Source organism: Rhamphochromis longiceps, linkage group LG11 (assembly GCF_057381845.1).
Source record: "Rhamphochromis longiceps isolate RC_006_pf linkage group LG11, R_longiceps_female_GT1.1, whole genome shotgun sequence".
Taxonomy (NCBI): Eukaryota; Metazoa; Chordata; class Actinopteri; order Cichliformes; family Cichlidae; genus Rhamphochromis; species Rhamphochromis longiceps.
The window spans coordinates 33,479,866-33,498,498 of NC_140567.1; the positions used below are offsets into that span (position 1 = coordinate 33,479,866).

General features: G+C 40.3%; 1 protein-coding gene across 1 annotated transcript; it reads left to right on the plus strand.

The window, feature by feature from the left end:
* The first annotated feature begins 6,185 nt into the window (after window positions 1–6,185).
* meox2a (mesenchyme homeobox 2a) lies at window positions 6,186–16,913 on the plus strand. Its single transcript, XM_085423752.1, has 3 exons — window positions 6,186–7,313; window positions 11,442–11,614; window positions 16,008–16,913. The coding sequence occupies exons 1-3, from the start codon at window positions 6,761–6,763 to the stop codon at window positions 16,224–16,226; spliced, it is 945 nt and encodes a 314-aa protein (XP_085279878.1). The 5' UTR covers window positions 6,186–6,760; the 3' UTR covers window positions 16,227–16,913.
* The last annotated feature ends 1,720 nt before the right edge of the window (window positions 16,914–18,633 follow it).

Consider the following 18,633-nt stretch of genomic DNA (forward strand, 5'->3'; position numbering starts at 1 on the left):
ACCAGGTTAAAGTACAAGTATAACCAACCTGGGAGTTGATTCACTGGATGACATTACCAATGCATACATACCCATCCATTTCTGATTTGGTAATAAAGATTAGACTAAAGTTAGGAAAAGATCATCTTTTTGGCTGAAGTTGCTGTGGACATTTTTCCCTGTTAAACCACACTATCCTTCTAATTATATCCAAGAGGTGCCAGTGCCTGAGCACAAAAGTACAAAAGCTGAGTAGTGAAGGATGTTTCACTGGAGGGTATTTTGAAAGAAAGCAAATGAAATCCATCACCCATAAACAAGTTCAACACCAACATTTTTGCAACTCATTGAACAACATTTCTGCGTTATGTAATAGTTTTTTTCTAAAGCTGTTGCAAATCAGTCCTGTATGAACGTAGCTTCTAAGAGACAGTGTTGTAAATGAAACTATCATTGATCCACTATGAAAATAATGATGATGCTGAGCAGAAATCAGACCGATGGCACTGGATTAGGTGTTAATGAGATTTACCAGCCCTAACACGTTGACTTGCATTAGTCAGAAAACAAGTCGGTCCCCCGTATGGTAAGTCGACGGAACAAATTCTCTGGGAATCGTCCAGAAACCCCCAAGAACCCAAAGGGAGAAGGAAGCCGTTAAATCATAAAAGGTTGACTTCACTCTTCTGAATGATTTGCCTTATTGAAACAGCATGTTGAAGCTGGACCATCAGAGGGATGCTAGAGTGATGCAATATGACCAGAGCTCTTCCACAGCGACTGGACCAGGCCTGCAGCATTATGTGCTATAGTGTGGAGCAGGAAGTGTAGTGTGCAGGGTGGTTTTGGTTGGGCGGTAGGTGGGCAGGCGATCAAATCGAACAAATAAAAAATCACTAATGGGCCGGTTCACAAATTGAGAAGTCTGGAGTTGTTCCCCGCCTGGCAACCATTCCCACTCGTTTGGAGATGGTGAGGAGTGTGAAGGGGGTGAAATGAAGGAGGGCGTTTACAAATTTAGTCTGGGAGGAAACGAGCTTAGCACTGCGGCTGGCTGAAGCCGGTGCCGCTTTTGGTTTTGGCGGTTGTACTGGGTCCAGATCTAAATGGAGGTTTTAGTGTGGCGACCCCGGGCTGTTTGAGGTGTGGTCTGACTGGGTGCGGGGGCCCTGCACAGCATCACACACGTCTACTCAGGCTCCAATTCCTTCAAGCTGGAGGCAAAGGGGAACCATCACACCAGGCATTTCCAACCAACCCCCCCATTATAGATGATGATCTCACCCCGGCTGTCCACGGCCATTACAGACACAGAAAATGGCCACCTAAGAGCAGCAAGTGAGTTAGATGACACCATTAGAGGAGCATAACAGACTCTAGAGACACATTTTTGGCAGAGGCATTATCATCAGCGCTGTGTTATGTTTGAAATAACACCTTTTCGGGGGGAGAAAATGAGCCTGTTTTTAGCTTGTGTTTTGAATCTATCAGATTAATTTTGTACATTTTTGTCAAAGGAGCCAAATCATTTTTTCAAACAAAACAAAAGTAACAGGAAAAAGTGGAGTGTGCGAATGTTCCCGGCAGCAGTAATATTAAAAAAAATACTTTGAAAGTAAAAAGGTTTATGTTTAACAAGTGCATTTTAAGCAGAAAAACCTTCCTTCTCAGAGTTTAAACAAAACATTCTTTCCCCATCATGTAAACAGAAATGTGTCGAATCTCATGCGAGTAAAAGCACAAATGTACTTTGCCCATCTCAAGCCAGAGTTAGTCAGATGAAAATGACAAAATGATTTTAAAGCCGTCACAGGTTTTTCTTTATGCTGTCTCACTGTCACTCCCTGAGAGGGCTGCCGTTCCCTTTATGCAATTGAGCTGTAAACGGAGACAACTTTTACTGTCTCTCTTCATCATATATCACTGACATCCCGCGATCCTGCATACGGACAATATTCCTGACAACTGCTGTAAATCTGCGGCTGAAGCTTGAAAGGAAATGAGCAGCGACGACAGCTTCCACACCACCCGCATACATTCATCCCGACACAGCCACTGTCCCTGTTCTGTTATTACTCACAAAATCAGCTCAGTGTGATATGGTATTTGTCAACGAAGCTGTAGCACATTTAAGTATTGTCTCCTTATTAAGAATCTGAGTCCTAAAAATATGTTCAAGTTAAGGAGCCGGACAAAAATGAGTAAAAACTACTTGCTGCTACTAATTTTAAAGTGATTTTCTATTGATTACAATCATGAAAATTGCTTGTCTTCTAACACATTTAATGCTTGCAATTGTTTTAAAAGAGATAATAATACAATTTATTTAAAAAAAATCACTGTACTCACTCCATCTTGGGTCAGGAGAAATCAGTGTTCTAACTTCTGCAGGTTTCTACTTATTTACAAAGACACTTCAGTTATCACGTCTGTACTTGGCTGCACGCTTTAGAGGCTCACTGAGTGTTATACACTCTGAAGTGTTTCCATATTAGCCGGAGACTAAAACAAGAGGAAAATCGTTAGTAGTGATTACGCATACACTGGGCCTTTTTAAATGCTCATATTAGACTCCGAAGCCGAGAGAGCTGGCATCAAAGCTTTTCTGTAGTGAAGCATATTACACATCCGGGCCCGTTAAATTTGGGGATTTGAGTGCAGCAAGTGGCAGCAAGAATAACTGAAAGGATTTAGTTTTATCATAAAGTCTGGTAAGCTGGTGTGCCAGCAGATTTCTTTTTAAATGCAGTATATAAATATATAGTGTTTTGTAACACACTCTAAAGTTGCTGCATGTGGACATACAGGCAGCAATTATAACTTTTCCTAAAAAAGATATTTTACATTATTACGTCTGTGTTTTTCTAATTCGTGTTTGAACACGTGAGCCCCATAACGACATATTTGTTACATATTAACAAATATATAAACATCTTTGTTCACTTCCAGGTGCCATATAAGGCTAATTTACATGCTGAATAAAGGAAATATGAAAACATACAGTTACCCTTCTCTCATTTTTTCATTTCTTTAATGCGTATAACAAACTTTCAACACATTATTTCTTTTATGGCTCTGTTGGATTTTTGTTGTTAGCTCTGTTTGCTTTTGATCATATCATTGCTTGTGTGCTTATCCGTGTACCTCTGTATTGGCCTATTTGCATTTCCAGTTGAGATTTTTCTCTTCCAGGCTCTCAGGGGCTTTTAAATCCAACTACACAACTTCCTTCTATTCTTTTCTTCTAATTTTTGCTCTGTTTTGTATTTTGCCTACAAGAAAAGAAAAAGAAGAAAAAAAGAACCCTTAGAAGTTTTAATAACATGTTAAAGAAATGCAGATATACTTTTTCACTGTTTTATCTTTTGGCTAAAGCCAGAACTTTCACTGTTGCTGGCTGGTAACATTTCAGCAATTAGACAAAGTTTGGTAATTTAGCAGCAAATGACGATGTTAACTTTAAACACCATCACACACTCCTTAAATTAGTGTAAGAAAAGGAGTAAAGTGGTAGTTGCATGTTTGTTTTGGTGACGGTGGCACTGAGCTGTGGTTGCTGTAATCTGTCCTGCCTGTGGGACTGACTGACAGCCACAGGTTGAGCAGCAGGTCTTTTACCTTCAGTTTCTGTCTACTGTAGAGAAAACATGCTGTCCCGAGCCCCGCTTTAAGATCATTGCAAACACAGCCTCTTGGTAGCCTCTTCTTTTGAACTTTTTATGCTTTACACACACACACACTCACCTTAAAACGTCATGTCACATGTCATCACATTAAAAGTCAGACAAACGTGTGCTTTTGGAGGCCAACACAGGTAGCGGTGGATTTACAGCACCACGGTTTGTGCCAGTATTCAGAATATCATCAAATGGGGCCATTTTTATTTCCAAATAAGAGTTGGGTTTTTTTTTTTAATTTCAGAGTTGAAACACATTTGAAAATGCATTTAAACCATCATGCAACACTGAAAATCTTCACTGAATACAAACTAATGACGTTTACTTTTAGGGTTCGGTGCTCTTAAAGGCGCAATATGTAACCAGTGTCAGGGATTACATTTAATTTAAAAAAAGAAAAGCTAATTAAATATATATAAATGTCTGAAATATTTAATTGCTTTTATGAGGGCAATAAGACTCTTTGATCCTTCTTTTTTAACAATAAAAGATGTCGGCTTTAACTATGAGTGTATCCCTATTTTACACACCAACACTCTCGCACTTATTCACACACTAGAACATTTTGCCTCATAAAGCTCACAAGGGCCAAAGACTCGGACCGACTGAAAACACCCACACCACAGGCCATCGGTGCAGCGAGACCAGCAATAGGATTGGAAACACGTGTGTATTAATACCTGCTCAAGACCCTGAGCAAATATATAGCCTGGGCTAACCTGCTAATAGCCTTAATTTGTAAGATAAACAGTAGAAGAGTTTGACACTCACTCACCTAAGGTGCCTTTCCTCTGCTGCGCTGCCTCTGCTGCCTTCAGAGGCTTTGGAGGGACTGGGGGGGAGCGACAGCGGCAAAGTTACAGCCTGCCTCCGCCATGCTATCTGTTAAAGTAATTTTCCCTCAAAGAGGAATTAATTTCCTTTCTCAGGCGGCTCACAGAGCCCCATGGCACAGCCTGACTGGATCCCCAGAGCGTGGAGTCATCATGACCGTCTCCCTCTAAAACCTGGCCGAGCCATGAAAGCTCTGAAGCAGCTTTGACTTTTAATTTTGTTTTATAGATTATATTGATTTAATTTATACTGTGTATTCTTTTCATTTATACTGCGGGCAGTGTGCAAGTGTGCTTTTGAGTTTTAGAAAACAGAAGTAGGAAGGAAAGGAGATATCTATCAGATGATTATTCACCTGTATTTCACCGAAAATGTAAAACCCTTAAGTTACAATTTAATTCTATTATATGATTACATTACATAATAGATGTTACATTTTAAATTACATGACTAAGAAAATTTAATTGCATAGAACCATTTTTATAATTCCCCCATTAGGTCAATACCATACAGCTACAAATCATTATTATGTCTCATCTTTTTCTTCCAAGACTTTCTGTCTTAAATGAGGTTGACAGGAGAAAAATAAATGAATTTTATTTGATTTTATTTGAGCTTTAGTTGAGCTCTGGATATGAATAATTAGAGAAAATAAAAGAAACCAGTGACACATTCACAGCTGTTTTCCAGCTGCTATTTTTCCCCTACTTCTCACAAAGAATGACTTTTCTTTTATAGCCAAACAAATTTAAAGAGAGACACTAATGTTAGGAGCAAAGAATTTATGAACAACTTTCCTTCTGTTCATTTCCTTTTCTACACTCGAATACTCTCCACATACTAATATTATACATACACACACACATATAAGATAAGATAAGATAAGATAAGATAAGATAAGATAAGATAAGATAAGATAAGATAAGATAGAACTTTATTAATCCCTCGGGTGGGTTCCTCTGGGAAATTCGACTTCCAAAAAGCACAGCAACGACCGAAGTTACAGTTACATATATATAAATAAAAATAAATGTATATATATATATAGAGAGAGAGAATTTGTTACAAGCATAGTTTATACAAAAACAATGTGTTGGCATCTAAAATTGTATACAATAGCATTTCCACATTTGCCACGGCAATTATTGGTGATAAAAAAATAGTGGAATAAAGTTTGTTATTTCAGGAAGCAGATTCGTGACCTTCATGACCTCGTATCAAAAGTCGAAATGTATCCATATCGGTTTAATGATGTGTTTCATTTCAAAATGAGATAAACACCATTTCCAAAAAAAAGTCACATTCACAAAATGATTGGTTACACTACATTAAAAAGGAACCGTGGTCATTCTAAGTCTAGCATGGGCAAAACGTTAGCCTTCCTTTCACTCAAACACTTATTTTGGAACCAAACTTTTCATATTTGTTGCCAATAAGTTGCAAGTCTGCGTCGCAGTGACAAAATAGCTCTCTTAACATCACATGATCGTGATAGTGATGGTTTAAAGTGATCTTTAATGGATGCTACAAGCATCCTGCCCGCTACCACCAACTTTTGACAAAGATGGGGTGACACGCTGAGTTAACCCCTGACACCTCTCCTTCGATCTCTCTTCACACTCTCTCCCTTCCCCTCATACGACCTCCCTCTCCCTCCCCCAGCCCCACCCATGAACCATTAAGGCTGTTTTCTTGTAGGAAAAAAAGATGGCCACCCGAGGTCAGATCCAAGTCCAAAATAAATTGCCTTCTTTCCTGAGGCTCAGCCATTTTAATAGTACAGATTTATTATGCTGTGCTTTTTGGAGGGTGATCATATGTATGTGGTCAGTAGCGCGTATGCAGTCTATGACCCAGCCTCCCTCTCACGTTACACCCTATTTATAACATCCCCTGCGCTGGCTCCCCTCGTTCTGCAGTTCCTAGGAACCTCCTTCTGCTCCCAGCCTAGAGCTCCAGTCCCGTGTTCCTCCTGACTTCTGAGAGGCTCAGCTGCAACTTGTCCTGGGCTAACTGTTTATCCTGTACAGCCTGGCAACTGGCCGCATGCTCTGGATTACCACAGGACACCCATTTCAAAACACATTTTACTTGCTGCTCTGACTATTTTTTTGTAACTGAAGAGAAAAGTTTTGGGATAGTCAAGGGAGAAAGGGAAGCATCTTGGATATGCGCTTGTGATCTTTCTGTTTTTGGTTGATTTAGTAACATTGCCTCTTACGCTTGCCCTTCTCGCCTTTCCTGGAGGGCCGTGTGTGTGTTTGCACACAATGGATCACACACTGTTCGGCTGCCTGCGGAGCCCCCACGCCCCGGCGCAGGCCCTACATCCCGCCTTCACCCAGTCTCCCCTGGCGCTTCACGGACGCTCGGACCACGTCTCCTACCCTGACCTGGCCTCTTCGTCGTCCTCCTCCTCTACCTCCTCACCCTCGCCCTGTATCATCTCCAGCTACCCGGGTGACGACAGCCTGTTTCCTGGGCAGCACCACCACCACCCTCACCGCGGCCACCTGCCCTCCCAGCAGCATCACCACCCACCTCAGCACCATACATCTTGGCATATCCCACAGATGCCGTCACCTGGCAGCAGTACTCGCCACAGTCTTTGCCACCCACACTCCCACTCATCCCACGACAATGGGCCCACGCCTTCAGACCTGGGCCACCCCGGTGGGCCCAGTATGTGCGCCAGCACCCCCAGTCTAGGCAGTGGCAGCACCCCTACAGGGGCCTCTTGTGTGCCTGCAGACTTTGGCAGACAGACTTTGTCACCTGCTGAGGCCGAGAAGAGAAACGGCAAGAGGAAAAGTGACAGTTCAGGTAAGAGAAGCTGGGATTTTCTGAAGCGAGAAGTGAAGCAGTTCTAAAGGCAGAGATTTCATTCGTGTGTTTTTTAAAGCTGACACATTGCACAACCCGAGACTTCATGTAAAATACATTGGAGGCATTTCTAAAATCTCTTTGTTCATTATTTTACTTGGATAAACATTTTAACATAAATATCAGCGTTTAAGAAATTCCACACAGAGCTCAAGAATAACAGAAACATCTGTACACATCACTCTAAATCATTCAACAGCACGACTGTTGGGAATTCTGCAGCTCTGATACAAAAACAAAAAAACGTCTGGAAAGCAGTTTGTAGGTGCCGGCTGACACGCAGCAAGGCAGGAGGCGACAGGCGGACTGAAGCGTGGAGCAAAGGCCACATCATAAGTGTGCGGGCACATCTGACTACTGGCATGTTTTGTTTAAAAATCACATCTGGTTTGTTGCGACACTTTTTAGAGAGCTGAGAATAAAGAGGGCAGTAAAGAATTAATGTCATGGATTGTAAAAGACTACACCGGTGCCTCATGGCACACTAAACAACCGGGCGGACGCAAATTGTTTTCATTTACTAAAAACTGCAGTTAAAAGAAATCGCAGGTTTACTGAAGTAAAATGAAAGTGAAAATATTTGAGTGTCATGTTTAACAAAGGCCAAGTTTAGATAGGGAACTTCCTACTGTTACAAAATGAATGTAGCTAATCATATTAATATTTGATCTTTTTTCATTGATTTTAAATTATCTTATTATCACAACAACAACAAAAACACCACTTAATTCCTATAAAATTTAAAAGACCATTACAAGTTTCCTTTATTTTTATCTACAGGCAGTTGTATGTTCAGTACAGTAAAGGTCCCGAGGGCAGTGAGCTTTAACAACACCTTTTTGTTAAATTTTACATTTGTGATTCTCCCAAAAATCACCCTTGAACTATGCATGTATAATCATTTTATTGTTCTTAAATCGGGCCTCATTCATACAAATGTATTTAAAAATTCAAAACCACAGATAATTATAAAAAGCACACTTCTCACAAATCATTAATAAATAAACACCTTTTTAATACAATTTTTAAATTGATGCTAAACCAGCTGATGACCTGCAAAACCTTTGCAACCTGCAGGCACCACAATAATCAATCACACAATGACAAATGGCCGGGGTCGGGTCGCAAGAAATCTCACTAGCAAAGTGATATCAGTGAGAGTTTCTCACAGAAAGTCTGCTTGCCAGTTTGTTTCCATTTGAGGATTGCAGCCTGTCATTGCTAATCCTGCACCCTTTGGATAAGGTCTCTGTACTCACAGTGCATCATCCGCAGTTGACCGGTGATATTCCCACATCTCCACAGGATACTTGGAGAGTGTGTTTTTTCTCCCTCTGACTGGTTGGGTGTTGCTGTAGCTGACAACAAGTTTATATACCAAAAGTTGGGGAAATATAACAGGATTAACTTCAGACTGACTTTAAATAATAATACAAAACAAAACACCACTGGCACTAATTTAGTTTTCAATCCAAATTCTGCGGTGATTATTAGAAACTCCATAAGTGAACTGAAATATTTGCCATTTTACAACATAAAAAGACAAAGATTTCAATGTTTTATTTTCCTTTGCACTAAATGTCCAGTTGTCCACATGCAAAATGTTGAAATAGTACATTTAACCCATTAATTCATTACTCTACCTCCTACTCCCTTTCCTCTTTTGTCAAATCACTGGAAAACTAAGCCCTTGCCTCCAGATCCCACTTCCTCTGCAACAATAGTCACTGCATACTCATTACATGTGCAGAGCATTCTCCCAATGCTAACACCAATCATGCTGATTATTGGGGCTAACTAGGCTGCTGACTCATTCAGCTGTCTAAATATCAGAGCGCTGCCTGTTGCATGAGATAGAGCTCTGATTAGGTTTCACCATCTGGACGAGAAACTTGAGCGAAACCTGAATTTAGATACAGAAATAATAACAAAACCCGAGAGCTCACTTCCATGCTAGAGTTTACCCCCTTTTTTGCTCAAATATGAAGCTTCTCGGCTTTCTGTCTTTAATACCCAACTGTGAATGTTTCCTTAAGGAAGGACGGAGGGTCAGCTAATGAGATGAGTCCGTGTGTCTGGTTTCTGGGGAACCTGCAGCAGACTTTCAGCTGCAGTGACGGCAGAGGGCCTTTGCTGAGTTTCTCAGTCACATTTGCACAGTACTGTCAAGGGAGTGGTCGTCCTTTAAAAGTTACTAGATTTTCTGTGGGGAACAATAAAAGGTGCTTCAAGTCTTATTTTGTTGAGGCAGAGTTGTAAAACAGACGAGTGAAGTGCCGAAGGCGTTTTGCTGGCATTCAAAATTTCTTTTAAAGCAGTTTAAGAAAAACATTGCGGCATCGTTGATGTGTTTGAATCCTTTTTTGTGCATAAAAATAAAATTTAAAAAAATAAATACATTTTTCAGTAAAGGGAAAACAACCAGTGCTTATGTTCCCAGCATAAGAAAAATAACCCGATCATTATTTTATCCATCCAATCTTACATTATTTTTTAAAAGCGTCACTCCTGTAATGCGCTAAGTTCATTTGGGAACCCTCAACGATGTGCCCTGTCTGGGTGCATGTATTTTTCTCATATTATTCCTGCTTTTTTGTGGAGAGATGAAAGTTACAGGGAGAACCTAATTGCTGTGGTGTAGTGGCTGGGTCATAAAAGCTCGCCGCTTGTTTCAGCTCCAGGCCTATTGGTCTGGAGCAGCTGGCTCTGTTATACTTTTATTTCTCTTTACACAATGTCTGTGTTTACCAGAGAGAGTGGATGAACACATCTGAAAGGCCTGCTTCAATAAGACACACACTGTAGCAAAAGGACTGAAATTACAGAGAGGGAAAGGCAAGGTCAAGGGGGAGCTGGACACAAGTTGCGGGTCAAGCAATGATCGGTTTCATTTCATAAAACCCGTGAGGGAATTCTTGCAGTCTTATATATGTTTTGTTTGTCCTTGGCTCTAAAACTGTGTGACTACCATACAAATATAACTTTTGTAGGGCAGTTTCAGTTTACCTCTCATCTTCTCTTCAGACTCAAGGGAGTTATTTTGCTTGAGAAAATATACACTTAATTAGAAGGAAGATTCTCTTTATGACAGGAAAACAGAACCAGCAGGGGTCCCCGATGGGACAAATCTGAGTTAAAGTTGAAGTTTCCTCTCTTATGTGGCTTCACACTTTGCACCGTTTGTGAGTCTGGCTCTGAGCTGCACGCCTATTTACAGTTTGGCTTGACGTAGACCTGCTGGATTAACACACACGACAGAACAGGACCGCAGATGAATTAGCATGCAATCGCTGCTGCCTTCAACTGCAATGTGCAACTGAAGCGTGTCCAACAGAGAAACCACAAAGACTGCTCACAATAGGAAAATTTTGGAGGGCAAATGAGCCGTATGTGTTTTCTTCGGAAAGTTTGTGGAAATACCAAAACAAAAAAGTATTTTTCTGGCATGATGAATTAAAGTGGAGATGTCACAAGCTAGGAATTTATATTTTTTTAAGGAAGTGCATAATTTGTTCCAAGTTCCCACTTTGCCCATATTTGTATTACTGATATATGCATTTTTGAAGACGTTCATTTGCAGCTTCCTGGATTTTACATATCTAACATCTGATCTTATGACTGCAGTATATTTGCTTTCTGAAAACTGCAAACTTAATGGCAATCAAAAGACACACAGTTGAAAAATAATAGGATCAAAATAAATGCAAATAGCAGCACTTCAGACACTTTTTCCTTTCCTGATATAAAATTTAAAGCTGGAGCAGCAGACTTCTTCAAGCCAAATTACATCCATGTTGACAGTAAAAGAGCCAGCCTATTGTAATAGCACAGCTGCCGTCGCGCAGACACACGTGTTGCCGCCCACGAGTCCTTCCAGCCACTTAAAGTATTCATAAACAATGTCTGAACAATAAAGTGTGACTGACAGCTCTCACTGTTTCTCTTACTTTGCCCCTTTTCTCCCCCTGCTGATTTGCACCTGCCACGTAACATTTGCCTTATTTTTATTTTTGCTGCATATAAATCTGCTCTGAGTGCAACACAAACCTGTGTGGTGTTTGGTTTCAGAGTCCCAGGATGGGAATTACAAGTCAGACGTGAGCAGCAAGCCCAGGAAGGAGAGGACGGCATTCACCAAGGAGCAAATCCGAGAGCTGGAGGCAGAGTTCGCCCACCACAACTACCTAACCAGACTAAGGCGCTACGAGATTGCTGTCAACCTCGACCTCACTGAAAGACAAGTATGTTCCTACCCACCACTGTTTGTTTTCCCCTGGGTTTAGACATTATTGAAACCCCCCCCCACCCCCCATTAGCACATTAATGCCATGTTGTGAAAACAAAGGCGGCCTCGGGACGACGAGGAGGCTTTTCAGCTTGCTACTGTGTTTTTGTAACTTCAGTGTGAGGGCTATTGTACTCCAGATGTGGCTGTATGAAGGGACTATCATATTCCAGATGTTCCTGACTATTCTTTCAGGCCATCCACAGTCAAGACAGGGAGACGGGTTTAAGGAAGTGCTGTCTAGCAAGTCACTTCCTCTCTCCCACTGCCCCTGCAAATACAAATTGGTCTCTGAGCGTGGGCCGATTGCTGTAAAATGCAGGCACATGAAATAAATAACAGGAGACAAATGGTTGAGGGAAGGAAAAAGTGTAGTGTCTGTTGTTCTGTGACACCCGTTTGGAAGCTTTAACTCACACTTAGTTGACCCCATGCCAGCAATATTTTGCGTTGTGATAAGGTGTAGTTTGAATGTAAAAAACAGACGTTTTATGAGATGCTCTTAGAAGCAAATCACCACATTAGACCCACAAATTTTTATATTGTGTGTGTGTGTGTGTGTATCACACCGCATAATATTGCGGGCATGGGGTCAAGTTAGTGCGAGTTAAAGCTTCCAAACGGGTGTCACAGAACAACAGACACGACACTTTTTTCTTCCCTCAACCATTTGTCTCCTGTTATTTATTTCATGTGCCTGCATTTTACATCAATCGGCCCACGCTCAGAGACCAATTTGATAGCATGCATTTATAGCGTGCATGTTGGTTAAATTCCAGAGCTTAGTGGAACACATTAATGATTTTAGTTCCACTTACTCTTACTGCTTTCACATATAAATATGTCAGCTACAAGAAAGTAAAAAAAGTTGCACTAAAATGTATAATAGATTAAGAGGTGATTTGTTAGGGAGGAAAAGAAAAGATTAATCTTAAATTGATTTAAGATTAAATCAAGAAAAAGTCTTGATTTACGACCCTGTCCCCCCATTTAGAATGTAAATAAATACATAATTAAATGCAAATAATTTAAAAGATATATTTAAATGCTAAGATTACAAAAGCCAATAAATAGGTGTGTCAATCTATTTGAGAATCATACATTTTTAACATATAATTTCATTTTAATTTGATGCCAAAAACACAGTAAGAAACTGGAACTGGGACATGTTTCCCCTTGTTGCATCATCCCTTCATTTAACAACAATTGGTTTGGGAAAAGTGTTTGGGAAAAGGTTTTCAGCCTCTTGCTTGTCATAGGATTTCAGCAGTTGAGCCTCAAATTTTTTTTGTTTGCTTTGTAAGCCACCGAATGTTTTAAGTGGGCGACAGGTCAACACTGCAAATAGGCCAGTGTAGCACCAAGGGTCTATTACTGTGCACTGTAAATGTCCTCATTTAAAATTATGTTTTAATAAATTTAACCTAGTTTTTACTGGGCTGTGTGCATTACTTGCATAATAGAACACGTTGTTAAAAAGTTTCTACTTGACTTTTCTGAGAATGGAATATTTCCACGAGTGCAAAGGATCATGGGACTGTTAATGTTTAATTTAGTACTGTAGTGTTGTGATCTTTTTTTCAGTCATGTGTTTAGACTTTGATTCTTGTGGATATCTGATGTGGTTTCCAGGGTTTGTGCTTCAAAGGACAGTGTAAAGGTTTAGCTATTAATAGGATGAGACGGTCAGTGATGCTGTTTAACTGTGCGATTTTGTAACTGTGTGGTGTGGGGCAGAAAAAAACACACTGATATCTTTGTTTCTTAACATGTTATGCAAATAATGTGTAAAAGTACTTTTTTAAAATAAAAGACTTTACAAGTTTTATGAATATGCAAAACTACAGTTGTAAAAAAGTACATTTAACAAAACTGAATAGAGATTTGTTTGGTATATACTCACCAACCACTTTAATAAGCAGAGATTGTGGTCCATACTGACATGAGAGCATTACACAGTTGCTGCAGATTTTTCTGCTCCACATGCATGATGGGAATCTCCCATTCCTTCACATCCAAAAAAGTGCTCTCTTGAACTGAGTTCTGGTGACTATGGAGGCCATTTGAGTACAGTGAACTCACTGATATGTTCAAGAAACCAGTTTGAGATGATCTGTGACATGGCATGTTAGGGGCACGAAGATGGGTACGCTGGGGTCATAAAGGGATGGCCGTGGTCAGCAGCAATACTCGGGCATGTTGTGGTGTTTAGTCGATGCTCACTTGGTATGACGGAACTCCAAGTGTGCCAAGAAAGTTTTCCCTCACACCATTACAACACTACCGCCAGCATGAACTGTTGATGCAAGGGAGGATGAGCCAATCTTTTATGTTGTTTACGACAAATTCTGACCCAACCATCCAAATGTTGCAGCAGAAATTGAGACTCATCAGAACAGCCAATGTTTTTCCAATCCTGTTCTCCAATTTTGTTTCCCGTTCTTTGGTGACTTGTAGTGCATTCAGAGAGGCTCTTCTTCTTGTTCTTCTATCAGCACAAAACTATCTGGCCATTCTCTTCTGACCTCTGGCATCAACAAAGCAATTTTTGCCAAGAGAACTGCTGCTCTTTGGATAGCTCCTCTTTTTCTGACCATTCTCTGTAAACCCTAGAGATGGTAGTGTGGGAAAATTCCAGCAGATCAGAAGTTTCTGAAATACTCAGACCAACCCATCTGGCAACAATAACCATGCCACATTCTGAGTCACTTAAATCACCTTTCTTTGCCATTCTGATGGTTGGATTTAACTTCAACAGAGCTGCTTGACCACGCCCACAAGTCTAAATATATTGAGTTGTTGCAATGTGATTGGCTGATGAACATTTGCGTTAACAAGCAGTTGAGCTGGTGTACCTAACAAAGTAGACAGCTACAGTGTATATTGAGTTTATATGAAAACGTAGTGAAATCTTTGAATCCCACTAAATGTGGTGACTGTAGACTTTCAGAGTAATGTGCTTCTCAGGCTGAAAGCAAATGTATATTGTAACATGAATGTGAAATGTACCATGCTCTGCTTTTCCATCACATTTCAAAGTCGCAAAAACTCAAGAAAAGGTCCAACTTTTTTTCAGCCTTCTCCAAGACTATCGCAATTAATCTTTACGTGGCTTTACAGAGCAGGAAATGTGTGTGAAATTTTGTCAGCTTATGCAGCATATGTTGTGTGTGACCTCAGTTTGGTCTGGGAAGTAGAGATAGTGAGGTAAATATTGGCAAAGCAATCAGTTCTTGATTTATGTTGTGTGTGCTGTTTGGGGAAATCTGATGGATGTTTTATGTCTTGCAAAAATAAAAATATTTTCAAAGATGGCAGCTGTAAAGCTCCAACGCCAATGCTTGACTGGGTTTAACAGAGAGTTTATTATAGATTGAGAGTAGATAAGAGAGTAGATTGTAGCTACACACCTAATTGCAGTCATTAAATGTTGTAAACAAAAATGTGATATAAACCTAATCAAACTTTGAAGGTTTTAATCAATATCATTTTTATCCAGATTTGACTTGAAAATTTAAATTGCATGAACCAGTGCGTCTTGTCTTCTTTTGTACGTGTATTACATTAGTGCACCAGAGTGTTTCCAGAGAGGCCATTTCCAGAAAACCAAGTGCCTTATAAGTTCTCCCTATATGCTTGTTTCACACCTGTAGATTGACCTACCCAAACCTGAGTTCAGGGTCTTTGGTATTTTGTATAAACTGAGTGTCACTTTCAGTGTAATGTTAAGCAGTTCAGGTACACTGCAGGTGAGTCTGAATAGTAATTTTTTCTGATGTCTTGAGAATATTACTAAATAAATGCTGCTCAGCTTCAGTCCTTGTCCCTCTCCTGCTTTTAGCAAAGACCCCAAAGCCTGTGAAGAATCTCAGGTGGTGCTCAGTCCATTGTACACCCTTAACATTTAAGACAAACGTTTGTGCTGTCAACTAACTTCCTGACCATGTGACTGCTCACCCCCCTGGGAATGACACTCCCCAAAAATAAACCGCTTCCACCCTGCATGACAGGGACAAGCTCGGCTTCCCATCTCATCCTCCCCCTCCCTTCGAGCGCGTGTGTCGACACTAACGGAGCCACTGCTTCTATTTGACGTGTAAACCGTTTTAAGCAACAGCTTAATCATCAGTCTGAGAGACGTAAATACGGTCGGGGCTGTTGAGTCAGGGAAAAACAGGTAGACACCAAGTGCCAGATGTAACCGAACATCCATACATAATTGTTGGTGCAGAAATAGCTGCCAAACTTTAACAGAACGTTGCTGTCGAGAGCATTAAGGCTTCCTAATTACTTTTTGGTGATTTATGTTGAGTTGTGCAACAACATTGATATTTTCTGTCTCTCTGCAGGTGAAGGTGTGGTTCCAGAACAGGAGGATGAAGTGGAAAAGAGTGAAGGGTGGCCAGCAGGGGGCAGCAGCTCGAGAGAAAGAACTGGTGAACGTGAAAAAGGGGACGCTGCTGCCTTCAGAGTTCTCTGGCATTGCGGCGCTCCACCATTCGACGGACTCCTTAGCCAATGAAGACAGTCATGACAGCGACCAGAGCTCTGAGCATGCCCACTTATGATGCACACACATGCAACCCTGTGCCCCCGGAGCCTCCGCCTCAGGACCGTCCTTAGAAGGACTGCTGTTTGCTGATTCGCCATCGTCATATAACGATGCTAAAAAACATGTACAAATGTACAGAGGAATGATGTATAGTAGAGACGGAGTTGTCATGCAGGCAAAATGTAAATTTGATGAACTGAGCACATAAAAGGAGACGGTGCCATTGGTTTAGAAAGTCCTCAATAAATGCCAAAACAGAGAAAAATATTATGAATCTGGAAATGTGAGATCATTGGTTATAGAATTCTTCTGGACAGTACAAACAAATTTGGAAATCATATTCATTTAAACATTCCATGTTTGCCTTGAGAAAAGCAGGCTGTGGCTTTGATTTGCACTGTTAAACATACAGTCTGCTCCTCAATCGGTTTCTACTGTAAAAACTGTAAATTAGAATGTAATGGAGTTATTGGTCAAATCAAGTGCCAGGAAATGAAATTTGCCTAGCTAATATAAATGATTTGTAAATAAATATCAGTATTGTTTTACCTTAACAACGATTCTATACCCAGACTATTCAGCTCGTGCAGTAATAAACACTGATGGTTCTTAAGCTGACACTTTTCTGCCTGGAGATGATGTTTTGCAAACAAATCTGAAACCCCCTTTTCAGGGTCTGTTGCAAATTGAATAAAAATTTAACCAGTGGTAAATGGAATTTCTTATGTACAACTTTTTCCCCCCATTTATGCAGCCATCCACACTTATGAATCCAAGGTGATGAATGTATGTTCCACAAAGTGAAGCCGAAACCAATTAAAAATTGCAGAGTGTGTAGAAAGCCGGTGATGTGGGAGCAAACTAAAATCACCTTTGCCTGGGGGCAGGGTAGGGGCTCCAGCCCGCAAAGGATCGGATTCTGTTACAACATCCAGTTGAAAATAATTTCATGTCTTGATCTCATCTTTCAGCGCGTTGTGATTGTGCATGCTAATTTGTTTAAGAGGCACCACTGCATTTTTTTTCGCTCCCCCAAACCCACAGCATGAGCGTGATTTCTTTTTCCGTTTTCCCTGCCACTTTATTACCATGCATTATTCTTTAGAAAGTATTTACAAATATGAAACACTCACCGTTTCCACAATGTCTTAAATTTTAAGCTGGGAACAGTATCGTCCTCGATGTAACAGACCATACATGTAACTGATAAACAAGTCACAGATATGTTCTTGCCACAACCAGCTTTCCCCTGACCTCTGGAGCTTGGCTGCTGTAATTAAAACAAAAGCAAGTAAGTAAATTTTTCTTTAAGCCTCTAAAGTTTACGTATAAACTCTTGAATAAATATAAAAATTGCCCAACTTCAATCTGCCTGTATATGGCTTTATGTATGCACATAACATCATGCCAAAACCTCTATAAATCAGATCTCGATTTATAGAGGTTTTTGCATGATGTTATGTGCATACAGCTCAAGAGTTGTCTGCCATAGCAGATGTGACACAACCACAGCTACAGAGGGAAAATGTGCATTCCCTGACTGGTTGTCATGTGGTTCCTGGTGGTTGTTTGCTGTCACTAGGCAAAACTGGTTGCCAACAAATTATTGGGGTTGCCCATAGTTTGCATGGAAGATGCAGGCATGTCTGCAAACACTTGCTAACTACTAGCAAAATGGCAGTAAAGCTTGAAAAAGTGCAAAACAAACTATAAATGGAGACTATTTGACGTCAAAGTAAAAGTTGTACCTTAGAGCTGTGGTCAACGTGTTTCAAAAGCCACAGCTTTTACTTTGAAGGCAAATGGTCTTTGTTTCTGCTTTGTATCACACTTTTCACAGTTTCACTACTGCCTTGTAAGTATTTGGTGAGTGTGTTCCATGCAACTTGGAACCAAAGAAATCACAAGGTGGTCTTCTTTAACATGGCAAAGAATGTATATTCTTTGTAACCGTATGTCACAAATGGTCCACAAATTAATGTCATGTGGTTAATGATCATGTGACCACAAAAAAAAAAAACTTAAAATAAGGACTATACACAATTACACTTATTCGTATGCTAAGTATGACAGCATAACATATGCTAATAGCCCGGTGAACAGAAAATGTTAAATATTTTATCCAGCAGTGAGTCTTATTATCAGCTAAGGATAGCTCTGGTTGGCTATCAAGCTTAGTTAGCAAGGCACTCATTAATTGTACATCATGATATAGGATGCAATGCACATATTTGCATGGTCAAAAACAAGTGTAAAACAATAAGTAAGGCTAAATCCTTAGAATTTATTTTAGTTGAATGGAACAAAACCCTTCAAGAATCAAATCCTGTTACTTGGTAGCCATCTTGGGCATTTTCTTAGGTAGCATTAAAAAAGTAACTTTAATTTCAAAACTGCGTATATAAAACTTCAAATCTGCTTAA

What these genes read in the sequence shown, in the direction of transcription:
- meox2a (XM_085423752.1), top strand. Translation starts at nt 6,761, where the DNA reads ATGGATCACACACTGTTCGGCTGCCTGCGGAGCCCCCACGCCCCGGCG. An exon ending in GAGGAAAAGTGACAGTTCAG is followed by an intron (nt 7,314 to 11,441) that starts GTAAGAGAAGCT and finishes GTTTGGTTTCAG; the next exon opens with AGTCCCAGGATGGGAATTAC. An exon ending in TCGACCTCACTGAAAGACAA is followed by an intron (nt 11,615 to 16,007) that starts GTATGTTCCTAC and finishes GTCTCTCTGCAG; the next exon opens with GTGAAGGTGTGGTTCCAGAA.